Source organism: Eucyclogobius newberryi, unplaced genomic scaffold, assembly GCF_026437365.1.
Source record: "Eucyclogobius newberryi isolate DKJ021-1_F unplaced genomic scaffold, fEucNew1.0.hap1 SCAF_21, whole genome shotgun sequence".
NCBI classification, from domain to species: domain Eukaryota; kingdom Metazoa; phylum Chordata; class Actinopteri; order Gobiiformes; family Gobiidae; genus Eucyclogobius; species Eucyclogobius newberryi.
In genome coordinates, this window is record NW_027315846.1 from 10,796,708 (window position 1) to 10,819,185 (window position 22,478).

The 22,478-nt window shown below is 44.6% G+C and overlaps 1 protein-coding gene across 3 annotated transcripts in view; it reads left to right on the forward strand.

Moving 5' to 3' along the window:
• slc4a11 (solute carrier family 4 member 11) overlaps positions 1 to 22,478 on the forward strand; it is a 109,610-nt gene that overhangs the window by 33,426 nt on the left and 53,706 nt on the right. For 2 of the 3 annotated variants that reach the window (XM_072457173.1, XM_072457174.1), the window contains exon 3: positions 19,392 to 19,508. In XM_072457173.1, the coding sequence (XP_072313274.1) occupies positions 19,392 to 19,508 (117 nt within the window). The remainder of the gene's footprint in view (positions 1 to 19,391; positions 19,509 to 22,478) is intronic. The other variant, XM_072457175.1, reaches the window with a different exon arrangement.

The following is a 22,478-nucleotide window of genomic DNA, read 5'->3' on the forward strand; positions in this document are numbered from 1 at the left end:
GATGGCGAGCTAAAGAAACCAGAACGAACCGAGAGAGTGCAAACATCTGCCGGTGCGGTAGGAGGCGCTGCAGTTGCTCCCCACACATACATTATATACTACACAATATCCCCTGCTAGTGGATACACTGATTCATACTCTGAAACCCTTGGAAGTTACCCTTGGATTCTATTTTTGTGGACTGAGCTATGCAGCACTGCACTTGGAACTTTGTTAACGCGTTGAACTGATTAAGTTCAGAAATATGGACCATTATTCTAATTGTGCACAACTGTAAATATTGTATATATTTGTCAATCACTGTAAATAACACCACTCAGCGCTACAAGCATTTTGTCAGTTGTCTCATTGAATACACCTCATTTTCCTCCGAGCCGAACCTTAAACTTCTGGTACTAGTCCAACTCCAATTCTAATGCACTGCAGCATTATATATGCTACATAAATGTGGCAAGCTAGCCAGGAGGAATTGGGTTGTGTTTAATGTGCATTGTTCATTTTCATTTTGTTCATTTGCAAAATATTGTCAAAAATTGATGTATTTTTGAGATATGGCATAAAAATTCCAAATGCTGTTCTGGTTGAGGGCATAACAGAGAAAGTAGAAGATGAAATTATTGACTTTCTAAAACAATATGGCTCTATTCATAATAATGTAATCATTTCTGAACCGGAGTTTGAGTTTGATGGTGCGTTAGTAGTTGAATTTGCAAGCGGTTCTGCGTTGGAAGCATTGCGTCCCATATTACCCTACACTTTTGTTACTGCTAAAAAGACGGATACTTTTTGTATTTCTGAGCTTTCCACTGTTTATACCGAACACTTTGCTAAAACTAAAACAAAGTCGTACCTTTCTGATTTGCATAACATTGCTAAACTCACCGGGGTTGATTTTACTGAAGTTTTAAAAACTATGATGACTCAGATTGGACTGTCTATCACTGATCCCCAGCTGACTGCTCGTGGTGAAGAACTGGCTGACTCAGAGTCCTCTACATCCTCTACACGTCCTTCACCCACCACCGGACCACAACCAGAGATGAAACGCACAATCCCCAGCGTGGACGTCCATCCGCCTGAGATCCAGAGATATGTGGTTGAACACATTGTGAAGAATGAGGAGGGTGCTATACACCATCAGCGGCTCCGGGCATTCTCTGGACGGCTGCCCCGACCTGCACATGAGGCGGATTATGAAACTTGGAGGTCAGGAGTTGACCTGCTGTTAAGGGATCCATCTGTGTCTGATCTCCAGCGCTCCCGGAGGATAGTCGACAGTCTCCTGCCTCCAGCGGCTGAGGTGGTGAAGCACCTGCGTTCCGATACAATGCCCGCAGTATATTTGGATACTCTTGACTCTGCTTATGGAACTGTTCAAGATGGAGATGAATTGGTTGCTAAATTCATGGACACCTTTCAGGACACTGGTGAGAGACCATCTGCTTATCTTCAGCGGCTCCAGGCTGCCTTGAACTCTGCTTTAAAGAGGGGAGGAGTTATTGAGTCTGATGTCAACCGGCACCTGTTGAATCAGTTTTGTCGAGGGTGCTGGGATAATACACTAATAGCTGAGCTTCAGCTGAAGCAGAAAAAGACTCGACCACCCACGTTTGCAGAACTGTTACTACTCTTGCGCACAGAAGAGGACCGGGAAGCCGCTAAAGCTATGAGGATGAAGCAACACCTGGGGTCTACGCGCCAGAAAGTCACTGCCCATGCACAGTTCACGCGTCCTGATCTTGAAGGAGGGGCAGTTGCTGCTTTGACAAACATCACGGAGCAGCTCGCAGAACAACTAGCTGATGTCCAGCGGCAGCTTGCTATGCTAACGGCTGGCAATCAGAGGACTTTTGCCAAGCCACACTTTAATGAAAAAACTATACCACAACAGTCACGTCGACCAACATTTCCTCAGTCCAAGCCCGGTTACTGTTTCCGATGCGGTGAAGATGGCCACATTCGTCCACAATGTGAAAATGAGCCAAATCCTGCACTGGTTGATAGAAAAAAGAAACTGTTTTCCAGAAGACAGCAGAACACTTCCTCCAGACATTTAAACTAAGTCCGGTTCCTGTTGTGGGACAGATGGGAGCCAAGGGGGACCAAACCCGTCCCAAGAAAGAGAAGAAGAATGTTAAATGTGCTGAAATGTTACAATCAAAGAACAATATGCCAATCCAACTTCCAAAGGGGCTGGTGGGCTCGAAGTGTTCCTCCATTGTTAAAGTTTCTGGACTGAGCCACTACTGTCTCTTGGATACTGGGTCACAGGTGACTACAGTTCCAGTCTCATTTTATAATGAGACCCTCAGTGAACAACCCGTGAATCCACTCTACAATTTACTACAAGTGGAGGGAGCAGCTGGTCAGTCAGTTCCTTACCTCGGCTATGTGGAAATAACTATTACCTTTCCAAAAGATTTTTTGGGAGTTGACTTTGAAGTTCCAACACTTGCCTTGGTTGTGCCGGATGCCCATCCTGATTCTAATTCACCTGTTTTAATTGGTATGAACACTCTGGAGCAATTATATGAGCAGTACCTCGGCAGTGATGTCTCCAACTTCCAACCATCCGCCAAAGGTTATTATGCAGTCCTGAAGCTCCTTCAATTGAAATATCAACAGAGCCGAGAGGGCAGTGCCGGAACTGTAAGGTTGCTGAGTCAGACGACAGCTTTAGTTCCAGCGGGGCAGACTGTTGTCTTGGAGGGCTCTGCCAGAGTGAATGACCCCTCTACAGTCCAATGGGCCACAATTGAACACCCCACATCACCACTTCCTGGTGGTCTGTGTGTTCAGAGTTGCCTCATCACGCTCCCGACCCGTGCTCCATACAAAGTTCCTGTTGTCATCCGAAACGAATCTGAACATAATGTGCTTATTCCTGCAGCAGCTGTCATCGCAGACATTGCAGCTTCTCCAACCATCCTTGCCCAACAAACTGTTAACTACACTCAGACTTCATCTAAATCCCAGCAAGACACTTTGGAGTACAATTTTGGGGATTCTCCAATTCCAGCTGACTGGAAAGAGCGAATAACATCTAGGCTTAACCAAATGACTGAAGTGTTTTCTTGCAACGATCTGGATTTCGGTTGTACGGATAAAGTTAAGCATAACATCAAGCTCCATGATGAAACACCGTTCAAGGAACGAGCCAGGCCAATCCATCCCCACGACATTGAAGCTGTTCGCAGCCATTTGCGAGACCTGCTTGAAGCTGGCATCATCCAGGAGTCAGAGTCACCCTTTGCTTCCCCAATCGTGGTGGTCCGTAAACGGAATGGCGATGTGAGGCTCTGCATCGACTATCGGAAGCTGAATTTACAGACTATAAAAGATCCCTATGCCCTGCCAAACCTTGAGGAGTCGTTCTCCGCTCTTACTGGATCTAAATGGTTCACAGTTTTGGATCTTAAATCTGGGTATTATCAGATACAAATGGATGAAGCTGACAAGTTTAAAACTGCTTTTGTTACGCCACTAGGTTTCTGGGAATGGAATAGAATGCCGCAGGGGGTAACAAATGCTCCTAGTACCTTCCAGAGACTCATGGAGAAATGTATGGGGGATTTAAACCTCAAGGAAGTTCTTGTGTTCCTCGATGATATTATAATATTTTCTGACACTTTAGAAGAACATGAGAAGCGGCTACTGAACGTTCTCCACCGTCTCAAGGAGTTTGGTTTGAAGTTGTCTCCTGATAAAAGCAAGTTTTTCCAGTCAAGTGTGCGTTACCTTGGACATGTGGTGTCTGAGAGGGGTGTTGAAACGGACTCCGAGAAGACATCCTCACTCAAATCCTGGCCAGTTCCCCGAAACCTCAAGGAGCTTCGGTCCTTCCTCGGTTTCGCAGGATATTATCGGAGGTTTATCAGAGACTATGCCACAATTGTGAAATCCCTCAACACCCTTACCCGTGGCTATGCACCCGTCCATCGGTCTACTAAAGACAAAAGTCCTACTGTGAAGTACCATGACCCGAAGCAGTCTTTTGGAGACAGATGGACTCCAGAATGTCAAGCTGCTTTCAACAGCATTATCGAGAAGCTAACATCTGCTCCTGTGCTTGGTTTCGCCAATCCAAAATTGCCTTATATCCTGCACACGGACGCTAGTACTATCGGTTTGGGAGCTGTTCTTTATCAAGAACAAGATGGTCAGCTCCGAGTCATCGCCTATGCAAGCAGAGGCTTGTCTCAAAGTGAGTCTCGATATGCAGCACATAAACTTGAATTTCTCGCTTTAAAATGGAGTGTTACTGAAAAGTTTCACGATTATTTATATGGTGCAAACTTCACAGTAGTTACAGACAACAATCCTCTCACTTACGTACTCACATCTGCAAAACTTGATGCCACAAGCCACAGGTGGTTAGCTGCGTTGTCTACATACTCTTTCAAAATGCAATATTGTGCTGGTAAACATAATTTTGATGCTGATGCTCTTTCTAGACTTTGCCATGCAGAAGTTCCAGACGACGTTTACACAAGGAAAGAATGGAACCTCATTCACCAGCTAGCATCTGGGCCAGTCGAGACTGCAGAGCTATCACCTGACATCGTCGACGCCATCTGTCAGAGCAGCCTTGTTCGGACGTTTCATCGATCTCGGTTGAGTCACTCTGACGTTACACTGGTCGAGTCCCTTACAGTTTCTGCAGAAGTCATCCCTGCTGGCTTTGCTGAAGAAGAGTTGCACGGTTTACCTGTCATTCCCTCTTTTTCACACACAGATTTGAGGGATGAACAGCGTGCCGATCCTGCAGTTCGAGAAGTCATCCACCAGCTGAATACTGGAGAAAAGATTCCTCCTGGCGTTCGAAAGGAACTTCCTGAGCTCCCACTGCTGTTACGGGAGTGGAATCGGTTGGAGTTGGAGGATGGAGTCCTTTATAGACGTAAGCGGGAGGAGGATAAAGTTGTTCTTCAACTCGTTTTGCCACCAGCCTTGCGTTCTACAGTTCTGGAAAGTCTCCACAATGACATGGGGCATATGGGCATAGAGCGGACGCTGGATTTAGTGCGACAACGGTTCTTCTGGCCAAAGATGGCAGCCGATGTGGAGCACTTTATCAAGACTTGTGACCGGTGCGTGCGACGCAAAACACCACCTGAAAGAGCAGCTCCATTGGTGAATATTCAAACTACTCGCCCTCTGGAACTATTGTGCATGGACTTTCTATCAATTGAACCGGATAGTAGCAATACAAAAGACATTCTGGTGTTAACTGATCACTTTACAAAATTTGCTGTCGCAATTCCAACTGCAAATCAGAAAGCTAAAACTGTTGCCGGATGTTTATGGAATGATTTTATGGTCTATTATGGAATTCCCGAACGCTTACATTCAGATCAAGGACCAGACTTTGGGTCACGGCTGATTAAAGAACTTTGTGATGTGGCTGGGATCAAGAAGACTCGAACTACTCCATACCACCCGAGGGGTAATCCGGTCGAGCGCTTTAATCGAACTCTCTTGGGCATGCTTGGAACGCTCGAGAGCAAGCAGAAGTCAAAGTGGAAGGACTATGTTAAGCCACTCGTTCATGCATATAACTGCACTCGTAATGATGTGACTGGCTTCACGCCTTATGAACTTCTGTTTGGGCGATTGCCACGGCTCCCGGTTGACTTGGCTTTTGGCTTACCATTGCGTGAATCGCTTTCATCTTCGCACTCCCAATATGTGAAGAGTCTGAAAGCACGTCTTGAAGAAAGTTACAAGCTTGCATCCCAGAATGCCCAAAAGTCCGGTCAAAGGAATAAAAGCCGATTTGATCAGCGTGTAAAACCTGCAAGTTTAGAAATTGGTGATCGTGTTCTTGTACGAAATGTCAGAATCCGTGGAAAACACAAGCTCGCGGATAAGTGGGAGCAAGAGGTTTATGTGGTTGTTCAACGTGCCGGTGATCTCCCAGTCTACATTGTGAAACCAGAGACCAGGGATGGGGCTACTCGCACGCTCCACCGCGACCTTCTTCTGCCCTGTGGGTTTCTACCAGACTGTGTCTCTGAGGACTCCCAAGAATCTGCTCCTGCTCGAAGACCACCCACTCGTAGCCAGAGTCAACAAGCTGATCCTGCGCCGGAGAGTGAGGATGAATGGGAGACTGAGTCTGTCATCCTTGAGTATTCTCCTCAGCTTCCGGTGAGATTTGGTGTGGAAGGAGCCTGTGAACTGGAGCAAATGCCAGAAACCAATATCACTGACTCGGCGCTTCCACTGCCACAACCTTCTGCTGGAAACCTGTCAACTGCAACACCATCTGAGAACCATGTACCTGCAGGAGAATCCAGACCAGCTGAGGCAGAAGTTCCAGCAACACTCAGCAGCAATGAGTCAGAAGATGAAATTGCCTCACCTGAATCCATCGATCTACCTGAGGGCAGAGAATTACCCAATAATGTGCCTGAAGACTCTTTGCCCGGGGCTGAAATACCTCTGGAAGCTGGGGATCTTGGGCCGGTTCAATCTGAGTCATCAGAGGGTGACATAGGGGCTAGACGTTCGCGTCGTAATCGCCAACCACCTCAGCGTCTTGGCTATTCCACACTGGGTAACCCACTAATATCAGTTGTTCAAAACTTAATTCACAGCCTGTCTAATGTTTATGCTGAGGTCCTTAGTTTCACTCCTGCAGCAGACTCCGTCTCTAAATTATAATACTCGTATAGATCCCATACAACGGGACGTGCATGATCTAAAGGGGGGAGGGTGTAACCCAGGTGATTTTCTGCTCCTGGACCGTTTCTGCCTCCGTTTTGCCTGCCTGGTCCCTTTGCTTCATTTTTGCCTGCCTGGTCCGTCTCTGCCGAACTATCGCGAGACTTCGCTCACGTATCGCGAGATTTGCGGCGCTAAGCTCTTTAAAACATGGCCGCGCGCAGTTGTTCGGGAGGAGTGTGGGCCTCGAGGTTGTTAAGCGGCTGCAGGTAGGCGATTAGCCCTCTAAACGTTACATTTTACGGATATTCTGCTTATTCACTGTTATGCCATCGACTTTGCAGATGCCTCTGCCTGTGATCTTGTGTTTTGTTTGACTGATATACTTAAAGTGAACCTGGTGAGTGCTTTGTTATTGTTCGAAGCTAACATGCTATGCTACTGTTGATTGAATCAGTTAACACGGACTTGTCAGCCGGTGCGGGCGCTGGCTGCACTCGTTCATGTTAAATTGTATCATTTTTGCACTTCAACTTTTGCTGAATCTGACACTGAAATCTAATGATTTAAAGTTAAATTATTAAATGTTAATTTCACTTTATGCTCAACACTGTAACTATTTATGCCCAAAACACTGGGAATATTAATTACTGATTGAGATGAACAGATGACATGAAATATTGTATCTAAGCATGATCTAATGTCGAATTATAATTATTATTATTAATTAATAATAATAATTTTGTTGTTTATTCATGGTCCTGTTTTGAACAGGCCAGGTTCCAGAACTGGATGGCGAGCTAAAGAAACCAGAACGAACCGAGAGAGTGCAAACATCTGCCGGTGCGGTAGGAGGCGCTGCAGCCGCTCCCCACACATACATTATATCCTACACAATATGCTAGTGGATACACTGATTCATACTCTGAAACCCTTGGAAGTTACCCTTGGATTCTATTTTTGTGGACTGAGCTATGCAGCACTGCACTTGGAACTTTGTTAACGCGTTGAACTGATTAAGTTCAGAAATATGGACCATTATTCTAATTGTGCACAACTGTAAATATTGTATATATTTGTCAATCACTGTAAATAACACCACTCAGCGCTACAAGCATTTTGTCAGTTGTCTCATTGAATACACCTCATTTTCCTCCGAGCCGAACCTTAAACTTCTGGTACTAGTCCAACTCCAATTTTAATGCACTGCAGCATTATATATGCTACATAAATGTGGTCTCATATTATTATATTATATCTCATATTCTCTACGGAAAAATACCAAGTGCCTTGATGTGAGGCTGACCAATGAGAAATGTGACCCGCCTATTCCAGAATATCTAATAAAACCAACCAGCATGGGAAAAAACGAGGTGAGACGCGGGGGTGAGACGCAGGAGGGTCAGCCAGGCTCCTTACAACGGCCTGGCTGACACAGTCCCCGCGTTTTCTCCCATGCATGCCACACAAATGTCTGATGTTTCTGTGTCGTTTCATATTCTAGGTTGAATTGTGTTCTCAATGTGTTAAGGAATAGCATCGGTGTAATGTCTCATCCCAGGACATTTTCTGGTCCTATCGAGCCGGACGACAAGCAGCCCTTCGCGGAGATTGACGGGTGAATCGGTGAAGTCTGTGCACAGCTGAAAGAAGTCCACTTTTCCTGTGGCCGCCCATCGCACCTCAGTCTCCGCGAGGAGAGCGCGTCGTTTCGAAGCAGCAGGAGAACACAGGCGACAAAGAAGGTCAGACAAAATTTTGTGTGTGAAAAAGAGTTAGCCATAAAACGTTTTATGCATTAGTTTGATATTTACTGGAAAAATATTGTAGGCTTATGGACGAGATAAGTTTCTCACATAAAGCAAGGCAGTTAGGTATTACTGAGGAAATACCCAGTTTCATATTACTGAGGAAATACGCAGTTTAGGTATTACTGAGGAAATACCCAGTTTAGGTATTACTGAGGAAATACCCAGTTTAGGTATTACTGAGGAAATACCCAGTTTAATATTACTGAGGAAATATGTGTGAATGTAAGCGCTGTGCACGAGCGAAGTAAGTAAGAGAGAAGTGTGAATGTGTGAATGAGGATTAATAAGTGATTAACTAACAAGTGTGAATCACAATTAATCATACAAGGGTCACAAGGCGTTATTCTGAGAGATCTAAAATTTGCAGTCACGGGTGAATCTTTAAACACCTAGCATTATCTCCGGTGGAAAATCAATAAGAAATTCTACTAGAAGCTTGAGATATGACCTGTCTGTAAAGCAAGTAGCATTTCTCTCAGACGACCGAGACCACATAATGCCAGAATTATCACCCCAAACTGTAAAAAGACAAAGGAAAAGTCATAAGAGGATTTTGGAGGGAGACTTCCGGTGTGCTCAGATGACGTGGCAGAGAGGGGGAGATAAGGGGGGTCAACAAGGCAGGAGAAGGGAAAGCAGTTCAGAGGACGCTCTGAACTGATGAAATTAGGAATTAAACACAGCTGGTTTCAAATTTTAGTATTTGAGAGCTCTGTAGAACAAATTTAAGGGTTTTGTTTGGATTGACAACAATCAATTATAAAGATTGTATTAAACTTGATAAGAGATGAAGATGAATTCAGATTTTTATAAATGGCCAATATTTTGGGGGAATGTGATCACAGACAGGACATTTCCTGTCCCCAACATAGAAGACAAAAGTTGTGTTTTTACGGTATCGTGTTTTTTGAGTGCACAGAACAAACCTACGTTATGTTTTGTTTTGTTTTATTATTGGACTTGACGAAAATTATCTTTTGGACTTAATGCATGACTAGGAGAAAGTACAGGACGAAAAGACAGAAGGGTTTTTATATTTAGGATCAAATACAGGCACGGGCCTGGGAGTGATAATATGGGTAAATTAGTGACTACTGATGTTTTTGGACATAGAAGTAGAACGGGCAGTAAGTAAAGTGATAGTAAAAGTTATATCAGTAACTTATTTATTTGTATTATCATGAGGAAACCTCGTATTGCATGTAGACGTAAGTGAGGGAATAAGTTAAATAGTGACGTCCGATGTCCTCCTTGGAAAGACATGAATGGGTCATTAACTAAAGACAACAGGACACCAAGTCATAAAAGATAGCCAGAGATAACAGGGGCTATTGACTGGCAAATAATCTGGAGAGGACTCAGGATGGAGCAGATGTCGTTATCTTTACGTATCACAGTGACAATTAAGAGCAACACCACCTCAGGGGGAGGGTTGACGTGATGGGTAATAAGGAGAAGAGTTAACATTAACAGCGAAAGAATTTGACATTCTAAAGGAATTACCTGAAGGATTGTGGAGATTCAATCAAGAATTGAATAGATTTAAATTAGACAATATCATCTAAATTTAGACGTTATAGAAGTTATGAAAACCAGTGATAACAGGAACTAAACATTACAGGACTCAGGACGGAGTCAGGACGGACCCGGGGGGAGGAGTGTAATGCAGTAGAATAAATTTTACGAGACCCGCAGATTACCTGAAGATAGTGAAAACTATAACCAGGGGAAGGTTTAGAATCATTTTGATTTTAATACACATACAGACTTGTTAGAACAAACTAATACACAATGTTTGTAAAGCACCACATGAGCAGGTGTGAGAGATTGAGTTTGAAACTTACCTGAAGCACATATAAAAGATAAGCACATATTACATTAGATGTGTGACTTTATGCAGGCCACACAAACAGAGGAGATGTGGAATTATGAATTATGTGAAAAATTCTAAGTTGTGAACTGAGCCTTATGGCCAGCTCAACGGGGGAATTATTGAGATAATTATTATTGTTTGATGTATTTGAATACATACACCCACACACACATACATACATACGCATGCACACGTGGACACCAGACTTTTAGCGTTTGAGACATTTAGAGTTTGAAACATTTAGAGTTTGAAACATTTGGAGTTTGAAACAAATGGTGGTAAAACAGATTTACAAGTTACAGATCGCAGAGGCAGTGTCGGATTACAGACACAGACACATGGGCCCAGCGCCGTGGAAGGAGGGGCTCAGCCAGGGATGTGACCACTGAACTGTGAAAGGTCAAGAGGTGACATTGCGGAGTTGGAGTGACAGACGCAATTCCATCTCTTCCTTGATTACATCCTGGATTAGTGAACGTTGTAAACTATCTGGATTATAGAATTTTGTTTAAGTGTAGAAGTTTGAGAAATGGGCAAAGCCATTTATCAAATGGAGTAAACAAATATTCCGAATCAAAAAATTCTAAAAAAAAATTGTAAACAAGAAAACTGTTTGAAATATACTGAACTGTCGAAAAGACTTTGTTTATCACCGCAGCAAGTTGGAGATGTGGTGTTTACAGAGACGAGCCAGGTGGACGAGCAAAGTGGACGGAGCCACACCGTGTCGTCCGCACACCGACCATTGGAGGGACGAGAACATGGGTGCTCTCATGGGAAAGTGAGAGAAATGTCTGGACAACACAGCGGCAGATCCATAACATCGCAGACGCAGGACTTTGTTTGTATGAGTTTTGTCCAGAGTCTACGGTAGAGTACGATACTCTGCTACGATGAACGAGAGACAGAGGCTACGGTGCGCAGAGTACCATACTCTGTGAAAAAGAATCAACGAGTTATCATCATCAAGTGATGACGATAATATGGGTGCTGAACACCTGTATTATGCACGGGACAATCGGGACAATCGATCAACATACACAACTGTGTATGCCGGTTAATGGAATATAGAGGGAAGAAAATAAGTGATCAACTTGAAAGGTTATGAAATGCATAATGTATAATGTACAATGTATAATTGACATAAGATAAGATAAGATATTCCTTTATTGTCCCACATGGGGAAATTTCATTGGTGCAACGCAGGTAGATACAGAGATAGATACAGAAGAACAGATCACTTATAGGAAGTCTGAAAAACACTTTCAGTAGAAGATCTCCTATAAATAAATAAAAAACTCCCATAGACAAATAAATAAATAAATACATAAATACCATTGCATGTGATCACGACAGTAATTGCACATGAATATGTGTCACGACAGCACATAGATTGCACATGAATTTCACATGAATTGCACATGAATTCCAACAGCAATTGCACATATGACAGAGTTGCACATCAGTATTAGGTTAGGTCAGTATTGCGAGTGTTCAGTACTAACAGTTTTTGTTATAAAGTCTGACAGCAGCAGGAAGGAAAGACCTACGGAACCTTTCCTTCGCACATCGAGGGTGGATCAGTCTCTCACTGAAGCTGCTCTCCAGAGCAGAGAGAGTGTCCTGCAGGGGGTGACACTCATGGTCCAGCATAGATGTGAATCTAGCCAGGACCCTCCTGTCCCCCACCTCCTGCACCGAGTCCAGAGCACAGCCCAGGACGGAGCTGGACTTCTTGATGACTCTGTCCAGCCTCTTCCTCTCCCTCTCTGTGATGCTGCTGCTCCAGCAGGCCACACCGTACAGGAGGGCTGATGCCACCACAGAGTCATAGAAGGTCTTCAGGAGTGGCCCTGTCACTCCAAAAGACCTGAGTCTCCTCAGGAGGTAGAGCCGACTCTGGCTCTTCCTGTACAGTGCGTCTGTGTTATGAGTCCAGTCCAGTTTGTGGTTCAGATGAACACCCAGGTACTTGTATGAGTCCACTCTCTCAATGTCCCGTCCCTGGATGTTCACTGGTGAGGGGGCAGTGGGGTGGCGTCTGCGGAAATCCACCACCATCTCCTTGGTCTTCCCCGCGTTGATGAGGAGGTGGTTCCGCTGACACCAGTCCACAAAGTCCTGCGCCAGTCCTCTGTATTCCGCGTCATCGTCGTCCGTGATGAGTCCGATGATGGCAGAGTCGTCAGAGAACTTCTGCAGGACACAGCTGTCCGTGTCATGTCTGAAGTCTGCAGTGTAAAGGGTGAAGAGAAAGGGCGCGAGGACAGTGCCCTGGGGCGCCCCCACACTGCAGGTCCGAGTGTCAGACACACAGTTCCGGGCTCTCACAAACTGGGGTCGGTCTGTGAGGTAGTCCAGGATCCACTCTGCCAGGTCATACTCCACACCAGCCGTCTCCAGCTTGTCCCTCAGGAGCAGCGGCTGGATGGTGTTGAAGGCACTGGAGAGATCGAAGAACAGGATCCTCACAGAGCTGCCAGGCTTTTCCAGGTGAGAGAGAGAGCGGTGCAGCAGGGAGATGACGGCGTCCTCCACTCCGATGCCAGACCGATATGCAAACTGCAGCGGGTCCATGGCTGAGCTCACGGTGGAGCGGAGGTGGTCCAGGACTAGCCGCTCCAGTGTCTTCATCAGGTGGGACGTGAGAGCCACTGGCCTGAAGCTGTTGAGGTCTTTGGGGCGCGGTGTCTTAGGCACAGGTACCAGACAGGAGGTCTTCCAGACCTGTGGTACCACCCTCAGCTTCAGGCTCATGTTGAAGACATGCTCCATAACTCCACACAGTTCATCTGCGCAGGACTTAAGGAGCCTGGGGCTGATGCCATCAGGTCCTGCTGCCTTCCTCACTTTAATCCTCTTCAGCTCACTCCTCACCTGTGCTGCTGTGACAGTCAGTGGTTGGCAGGGGGACCGTGTGCTGGGGGGATGGGTGAGTCCAGGCGAAGTGGGGAGCTGATGGTCCGGGGCAGATAAGCGAAGAGGAACAGATGCAGGGCATTGTCCAGCTGTGGAAGAGGGAGCATGCAGCTGTGCAGGGGGAGGGGCGGGTGACCGATCAAACCTCAAGAAGTGAGCATTTAAATCATTCACCCACTGTAGATCCCCCTCTGTCTGGGCAGGGGGGATTTTGAAGCCCGAGATGGTTTTCAGGCTCCTCCACACTCCCTGAATGTTCTTTTGCTGCAGCTGCTCCTCCATCCTCCTCTTGTAGCCGGCCTCAGCCTGCCTGATCTTCCTCCTCAGCTCCTTCTGCACAGTCCTCAGCTCCTCCTTGTTCCCTGACCTGAAGGCTCTCTTCTTCTCCTTCAGCAGAGCCTTCAGTTCACGGTTAGTCCATGGCTTGTTGTTTGGAAAACACCGCACCGTCCGGGAGGGAACAATGTTCTCAAAACAGAAGTTGATGTAGTCCGTGATGCACTCTGTGATGGTGTTGATGTCCTCCCCATGTGGGTCATAAAGCTCAGTCCAGACAGTGGTGCTGAAGCAGTCCCTCAGAGCCTCCTCGCTCTCAGCAGACCACATCCTCACCTCACGGGACACCACAGGCTGCCTGCGCACGATGGGTTCATACACAGGCCTCAGATGTACAAGGTTGTGGTCCGAGCTGCCCAGGGGAGGGAGGGGGGAAGAGGAATAAGCCTCCTTGGTGTTGGCAAAAAACAAGTCCAATGTTCTATTCTCTCTGGTGGGGCAGGTAACATACTGGGTGTATGTTGGTAGGACAGAAGAGGGAGAAGCGTGGTTAAAGTCACCAGAGATGAGGAAGAGAGCCTGTGGATGCTGTGTTTGCAGCCTACAAGTGCAGGAGAGCAGTGCTTCACAAGCATTTTCAGCATTGGCAGACGGGGTCACATAGACTGCGATTAAAATCACATGTGAGAACTCCCGGGGCAGATAGTATGGCCTCATGCCAATAGCCAATAGTTCAATATCCTTGTTACATAGCTGCTCCCTCACTGTGCAGTGTTCGGGTTTGGACCAGCTCGTGTTCACATACACCGCCAGACCTCCACCTCTTTTCTTCCCGGATTCTCTAGTTCTGTCCGCCCGCAGCAGATGAAAATTGTCCAAACCTACAATAGAGTCTGGCATTTCTGCTGTTAACCAGGTCTCTGTGAAAATCAAGACGCTGCTGTCCCTATAAATCCTCTGGGACCGCATGAGGCTCGCTATTTCCGTCATTTTATTTTGAAGGGACCTCACGTTACCCATGACTACGACGGGAACCGACTTCCTGTTTTCTCCTCTCTTCTCTCGGAGTTTACGTCCAGCCCGTCTGCTTCGTTGCGTTTTCCTTAGGATATCCGCCGGGATAACGTGACGATCTCCGGGTAAGACGACAGTTCTCCGCAGTTTCATGAGTTCCTCCTTTGTGTAAACGCGGTGCGGCGCCGGGCGGGGGGCGGGGCCGGAGCCGGGGGACTCAGAGCCAAGACACATCGCAACGACACGACGAAAACACTCAATCCAGCCGAATAAAGTCAAAACAAGTTAATTTAAAGCGATTCCAGTGCGTGTCCCGATCGTTCGTGAAGTTCCTCTTTCATATAAACGTGTATATCAACGTGTACCGACGACACGCCGTACTTTAGCGCGGCCGGAGGGCGCGGGGGGGGGGGGGGGGGGGCTGGTGGGCTCGCTCGGAGCTAGCTCACGTCACAACAACACAACGAACGCAACGAAAAACGCTCAAATCCAGCCGAAAAAAGTCAAAAACAGTTGAATTAAAAAACTATTCCAGCGCGTGTCCCTATCGTACAGTAAAATAGTTAAAATATACTAATTATATTTACAAAATATAGGAGATAAAGCACAATAAGTGTGAGAAAGAAGAGAGAGCGTTTACACCGGGCTGCCAGCTGTACCAGCGCCTTATGACGTATGTGACAGTAGCTGAAGAAACACAATGGCATATTATACAGCCACAGTTGTTTACACTAACTAAGAGAGTTTTTTTATCTGCTACAACATAACTACATGTAATGTTAATGAGATTATGAATTGAGATGGGAAATGTACCAGTTCATATGTGTCATGTGTGACCGAAGCGAGCAGCGGAAGAAGGTCTCTTAAGAAACCAAGAGAGGACGTATGGTGGTGTGGGGACACTTGTGGGACGTTGTGCCTATGTATCTCTTTTGTGGCCAGCCATGGTCATAACAAAGACCAGCATCACCCAGAACCATACCACAGGGTCAAGGTCGAGAGGTTAGTGGACAGTCTGGTCCCAGTAGCACCTGATACTACGTATTTGATTCTATTGGGGTGTCCAGAGAGGTCCCTGACGAGTCAAAGTGACTGACCAGAGAGCAGCGGGTTTAAGGGCTTTCCGCTTTTACTTCTATATTTCCCATCACACCGCACAAATTATAGACAAGATAAATTGTCTGTTTGTCAAATTACAGAGATTAACCAATCTGACTCAAAATTTAGGACAGTAATGCTGTAGACATGTTGTGGGCCGAGAGAAAAGAAGTGTGTTCAATGTTGAGAACTGTGCATAACTTTTTGTGTGTAAAAGTGTCATTTTAACACCAATATGAAAGACATGTTGAAAACTGAAAAGAGTAATATGTTTGGCATATGAGACAGTAGACTAATGCTTTGATAAACAGGAGGGAAATGTGATAAAATGTGAATATATGAGTATATTTCCGTGATGTATTTTATCTGCATAATAGTGATATTTTATCTGCATCATTAGTCTAAGAGAATAACGGGCATTTGACAAACTGCATTTGTGAAGGGGTCGTAAAGATGGGCCAAAGGATGTTTACCCTAGGGGGGTGATAACCCAGAGGAGTCTGGGTAATGTTTACCCAAGGCTTGATCTCTACGGAAAAATACCAAGTGCCTTGATGTGAGGCTGACCAATGAGAAATGTGACCCGCCTATTCCAGAATATCTAATAAAACCAACCAGCATGGGAAAAAACGAGGTGAGACGCGGGGGTGAGACGCAGGAGGGTCAGCCAGGCTCCTTACAACGGCCTGGCTGACACAGTCCCCGCGTTTTCTCCCATGCATGCCACACAAATGTCTGATGTTTCTGTGTCGTTTCATATTCTAGGTTGAATTGTGTTCTCAATGTGTTAAGGAATAGCATCAGTGTAATGTCTCATCCCAGGACAACATATTACTACGCTACTATATTTATAAAATAAATCAAATATTAATAGAGAATGCATAATTATAAAACCAAATGACAAAAAGTAGACAACATTGATCTTGTGATAAACCACCATATTTCCAGTGATTTCCAGTGATTATATTTGTTAAGCTGACAAATTTAACAAATCAAAGCTAGCGCACGTTAGCATCAGCTGATTATTTTTTGTATTTCTAGTGCATACTGCATAAAACATTAATCAACCCAACGCATTTTATAAGGAGACATGTAAACACGGCACCGAGGCGTGCCATATAAACAGATGATAAACCAGAAATCGGATGTTTCACAGTGCTACAAACTTGGAATTATTAAACTTCATTTTGTGAATCGCTGCAATTAGCTATATGATGAAAAAAGTATATTTCAGGTGTGATTTAGATGTTATTTACTTGGGAAACATTTGTTATATTTGGTTACGTCTGCTGCTCAAGGGATGAAGGACCTGGGCCAGTCAAAACGTGGCTTTAGAGGGCATACTAGATGATTCTATTGGATCTTTGGATGCTATTCTTAGTCTTTTGGGCTCTATTTACAATGTATGGTCAGAAATAGATGGGAATGGGCTCATTTTGAAGAGAAAAATAAGAGATGCCCAGAAATCCAGTTTATATTAGGGATGTCTCAATCAAATTTTTTGGCCTCTCAAGCGATACCAATCTTTTAATGTTTGTAATTTTCAAAACTGGTCTCCAATCCAATACTGATCTTCTTATTTTAAATGTTTAATACCCTCAGTTGTGTCTTATAAGCCCTTATAAAAATAAGAATACAATACTGAATTTGGCTCCAGTTTAATTAAATTATTGCCAGTATAAAGATTTAAAGGAATAAAAGAGGATTTTTCGCCGATTTGAGAACTCAAGTGACTGTTGGTCTCTTTTTTCAAATGCGCATGCGCACACTCACCACACTCACCCCCCCCCCCCCCCCCCCCCACCCCCTTGTTGTTTCCAAGACGTCTACCATCAAACCTACCTGTTGTTTATTAGCGCAACAAATCACATCATATCTCTTGTCGCCGCTGATTTCCGTCTCTTCTGAGCTCAAACTCAGTCTTTCTCTGTCGTCATTTTGTACTGTACACTGAAGAAAGTCGCTAAACACACTCCGGCATATCAACCATGCATGCGCAGCCGGGGAAACGTGCTGCTATCCTGGGAACGAGCCAGAACGAGCCTGCAGGTGTGCAGTAGCAGGCAGGGAATGATTGACATGTGGGAGAACCACTCGGCTGTCCACGCCACGAGGAAATGAGACTCAGATTGCATGCCAAATTATTATTAAGACAATAAATCCTAAATGACTTGCAAGGTTTCATAAAAATCATTTGTCCCGGAGTGTTCTATTGTAGAAAAATATTCAGTTGTACAACTTAATCTTTTTCTACGTTTCTTGCTGAATATTAGTTTGTTTATTACAAAAAAAAAAAACACTTTCTAGAATAGCTGATATTGTAAATTACAAAACAACAAGTTAAATTTGAAGGAACATGAGTAAAGTGGTATGGAGCTCCATCTACTTTGCATGCTGCTTAGATGGTTACCCCCCACAAGTCCGAAATTTCGCTAGTCCTTAGGTTCACTGGTCCGAAGGTTCACTGGTCCGAAAGTTCCTCATAGGCTAAAGTGAAGGTGCAGACGGCATCGGGATGTAGTCAGTCTGTGAAATGCGCACGAAGACACGCACTGGGGCTCGTCACAATGTTGTGATAAATAAATAATACGATAAGGAGCTCAGGCTATGCACAGAAACAAGTCGGTTATGGAAAATACGTGAGTTTAATCATAAAAAGTGCATCAACACTAGAAAAGTCCAAAAAGCAGTGTGTGGGGCAAAGGGAGGCGAGGAGAGCCCGCTGCACGGAGACACTGCTTCGGACTCGTGAACCTTCGGACTAATAAACCTTCGGACTTGTAAACCTTAAAATTTCTGTGAAATTTTTAAAATTTCTGTGAAATTTCGGACTGGTGAACCTTCGGACTAATAAACCTTCGGACGTGTGAACCTTAAAATTTCTGAATTTTCGGACTCGTGAACCTTGGGACCAGTAAACCTTCGGACTCGTGGGCAGCCACCGCTTAGATCACAGGTGTCAAACATGCGAACTGCCGAACCTTTCTAGTTTATTTTTATTAATTTAGCATTTTTATCACAATCCTTTGCAGCTGCGGCCCCTCCCCCGCGCTGCTCTGCACTGCTGTGTGTGCTGCTGGCGTAAGTGCAGAGTGCTGAGAAGTGCTGTTGTGCACTTAACAGACTTAAGTACAGATCTGAGCGAGGAAAAAGACGTGTGGTTTTGGGAAACATGTGGAATGAAGAAAGGTGATTTTGTAGACGTTATAGCTGTGCTAAAAGCAGCGCTAAAGTGGAGCTAACAACAAGAAAACAAACTTCTGTGATGACAGCTCTGTGAGGAAAACATCCAAACCAGTGCAAAACCTGGACAGATCAGGGGCAACAGCTAAAAACACAAGTCAGTGTCATAAAGTATGAACATGACAGAGTAAAGCTGCTGCGAAAAAACTAATTTGATTCTCTAGGTGAATAATTTGTCACTAAAATAAGATTAAACTATAAACATGTATCAACATGGTAACACTTAATTTCAGAAATAATATCACAAGTCCATATTCCTGTTCCTGCTGCTGTTGCATGAATATGGACTGTCTTTCAGACTTGTGCACACATAACTATTACTAGAGTATATATAATAACTATTTCTAGGGTATATAAAGGCCCGCGGCCCAAAATGAGTTTGACACCCCTTGTTTAGAAAATCCTCAGAGTTTTAGAAACATCACATACTCAAATGTAAGATATTTCAGGTGCGTGGTCTCAGAGATTACCCTGTGCTGTTGTGTCCCCAGAGCAGCGGGAGTTGGAGCATGAAGAGGGCAGCGAGGGCCGTGAAGAGGGACAGGACTCTCCAATTGTCAGCGGAGACGACATCCTCCTCTATGGGAATCAGCTCAGCCCTGGCCCAGGTCAGTGCTGCTGGAATGCCCCCAATATTTGATTGGGTGGCATGGTGAAACATTTGAAGATTGGTGGCCATACCAACTTGGAAACTAAGCTGGGATGGTCCTTGGATGGGAGACAGCTGGATTGCCATTGTGGCGTTGTATCCTTACGCAAGACACTTTGCCTACAGTGTCCATGTATGCTGCTGTATAAATGAGTGTGAGAGTGAATGCAGACCATGGATGAAATTTAACCCAAGGCTACAATCCAGCTTGTTCACAGCTTTTATAGCATAAATATAGCGCCAGTTGTCTTTTGAACTGGGGTTCTCGCGATGCACCTGCGGTCCGCTGCACAGCGGGATTAATTAGACTAAATAAAACACACAGCATTTTGAAATTCATCATCTGAGCTTTCCCTACTGTCCCCTCGGTTCTTGATTACTCTGTGTGAGCTTATCGAATGAGTGTTGCGTTGTAACATGAAATATTTGCAAAATATGGTCCATGATAGCAATGCACATGTTTTCTTTTGACTTGTTAGGCAGGTAGGGCCAAGAAAGTTTCATTTCAATTCGGCAGGTACGCCGTATATTGCATGTCCGCGCTCCACGTGTGTCTTTGCATTTTGCTGTGTCTAGATTCACTTCCTCATTAGACTCATCTCTCAGTGAATATAAGTCTGATTGTAATAAAACACACATAGTTTTCAAGCTTAAAATATAGAAAACATGATGTGTCCCCCAATGACCACTGACGTCTTCTTTTTCGGTGTGTCAAACGCTTGCGCTTCCTGCTAGAGCACCCCCCGGTGGCCATTAGCCAGTAAAATCGAGAAATTATATGCACCGTTGTAATGACCTCAGGGTTCAAAGCATGAGGGAAAAGTAGCGGCTTAAAGACAGAAAAGTATGGTAATAATAATCAGTTTATCTGAAATCATGTGCAATGCATGAGTTGCTCCGATCGGGATATTTGAGGCTGATACGATCATCTGAAATTTTGATACCGATCACCGATACACTTTGTGTCAAAAACATATATTTTTCTAATAAAAATGAAAATGTTTGTATCAGATATTCATAATGTATTATGTATTATGTATTCATAATATGAAGTTTGACCAAATCTATATACTATATTGCTGAAGCAGGAAAGTTTGTGGTGTAAGTTGAACTAATTAGACTTGGAACAGAAAGGGAGGCGCAAAAGAGCGCAGGGATCTCACTTATTATGCCCATGGAATAAGGGCCAAAAGGAAGCGATCTAAATGCACTCGCTATATCCATTTATCAGATTCTCAAATTGCCATAGCAAAGACATAAGCAGAGCGAGTTTTGCTATTTATAAAAAAGAGGGAGAACCGATAGAGCGCAATAGAGTGAGGGTCAGTGCGAGTACCCAGGCTGATATTGTTCAGTGTGCCTTCTATGAAAGTCTAAATCCATCGTGTGACAGCGTTATAATCAACTCAATCTAATGTCCACCCAAACCACACCGAGAAAAGTGAAGTACAAACATGTGGAGGACTCAGAGGAGCAGCTTATAAAACAATGAAACTGGAACTGTGGCTGCACTCACATGGCCGCACAGTCGGAGGGTGCTGCTCCATTCACCTCCAAATGCAGGACGCATGTGTGGTTTCTGAAAGGGCCATAATTGCGTGCCTCTGCGTTTACATATTCGCATTTTGTAATATCGAGATGGAATTGCAAATGCAATTAATTGTTCAGCCCAAAAATCAAATAACTAGTTACTTCTTCAAGGCAATAATAAGATTATAGATAATACTGTCCCAGAAAGTTTGACTCTGACAACAAATCTAACTTGTGGGCATCCCATGACCTCAGAGACTAAACAGGGGATGTGATTGACAGCAGCCTGATTGCGTTTCGTGCGTTTGAAAATGTAATCCAGTCATAATTTAGCCCAAATGGAGTTGACTGGGTCCCATGGCTGATTCAATGAAATTTGTTGGTTGTTGTTTTGCAGCTGGGCATTTGATTATGTCCTTCCTGTCCCTGTGATGTTGTGCTGTGCTTCCAAACCCCTTGTGGTAACTTTCTGTTGATGCTGGCATGCGTTTAGGATGGTGTAAGCTGCCCCAATATGAAAAGGTTTAAAACTAGATCTGTGAGCCTGAATATGCCTCACCAGTCAATAAAACCTCTGTTTCCCTACGCCATAATCAATAACAGCAGTTCAATCTTCTTTTGCTTCATGTACTTTGTATATCATGAGGCACATTCTTCAAAGGCAATCACTGCACATCTCTGGAGAAGAAAAGCTAAAAAAAAAAAAGTAAATAAATACAATTAAAACATGAACAAAAGCCCTTGGAGAAGTTTAAACTCATTTGCCATTGGGTCTTGCACGGCTTGGCGATGGCAGGTGTTGACTTGACAGACAGGTGCAGCTGATTTTGACCTCATCTCGAAAAACCCCTCCAGGTCAGTGCCTCTCCATGGCAACGGCCACAGGTGCAGCTTTGGCCTGCGAGCAGGAGAGAACAAGTGTCACAGGTGAATGTGTCACTTGGACCGAGTTGCCATACTTAGTAACACTCAGGGCGTCTAAAGACAATGAGAGAGTGAGGAAAGAGTGGAGAGAGAGGTGATATCCCAGCGTCAGCTGAACTAATGCTGTTTAGGTTGAATACCCCCTGTAGAGGAAATTAAATACAGTAGGTAGTTATATTATTTGGGCTTAGTGTTTGCTTTACACTTAATAAAGGCCTATTCTTCCCAAAACCCCTAAAATGAGCCCTAATTCAAACTGAAGCTGTTTTTGAACCCTTTGGAGTACAAACAATTGGCTAGACTCTTTGTGAAGCTGACTCTGGAGCTGTGTGCACTAGCTGGTTGTACGACTGGCCTTAAGCTATGTCCGACTTAAATCGTGAAGTTAAGACCAACTTATAGTTATGACCAGAGCACCAGAAGGACTTAACACCTCTGTGCGATACGCCTAGGTGTATGTTTTGCTCCCAGTGTG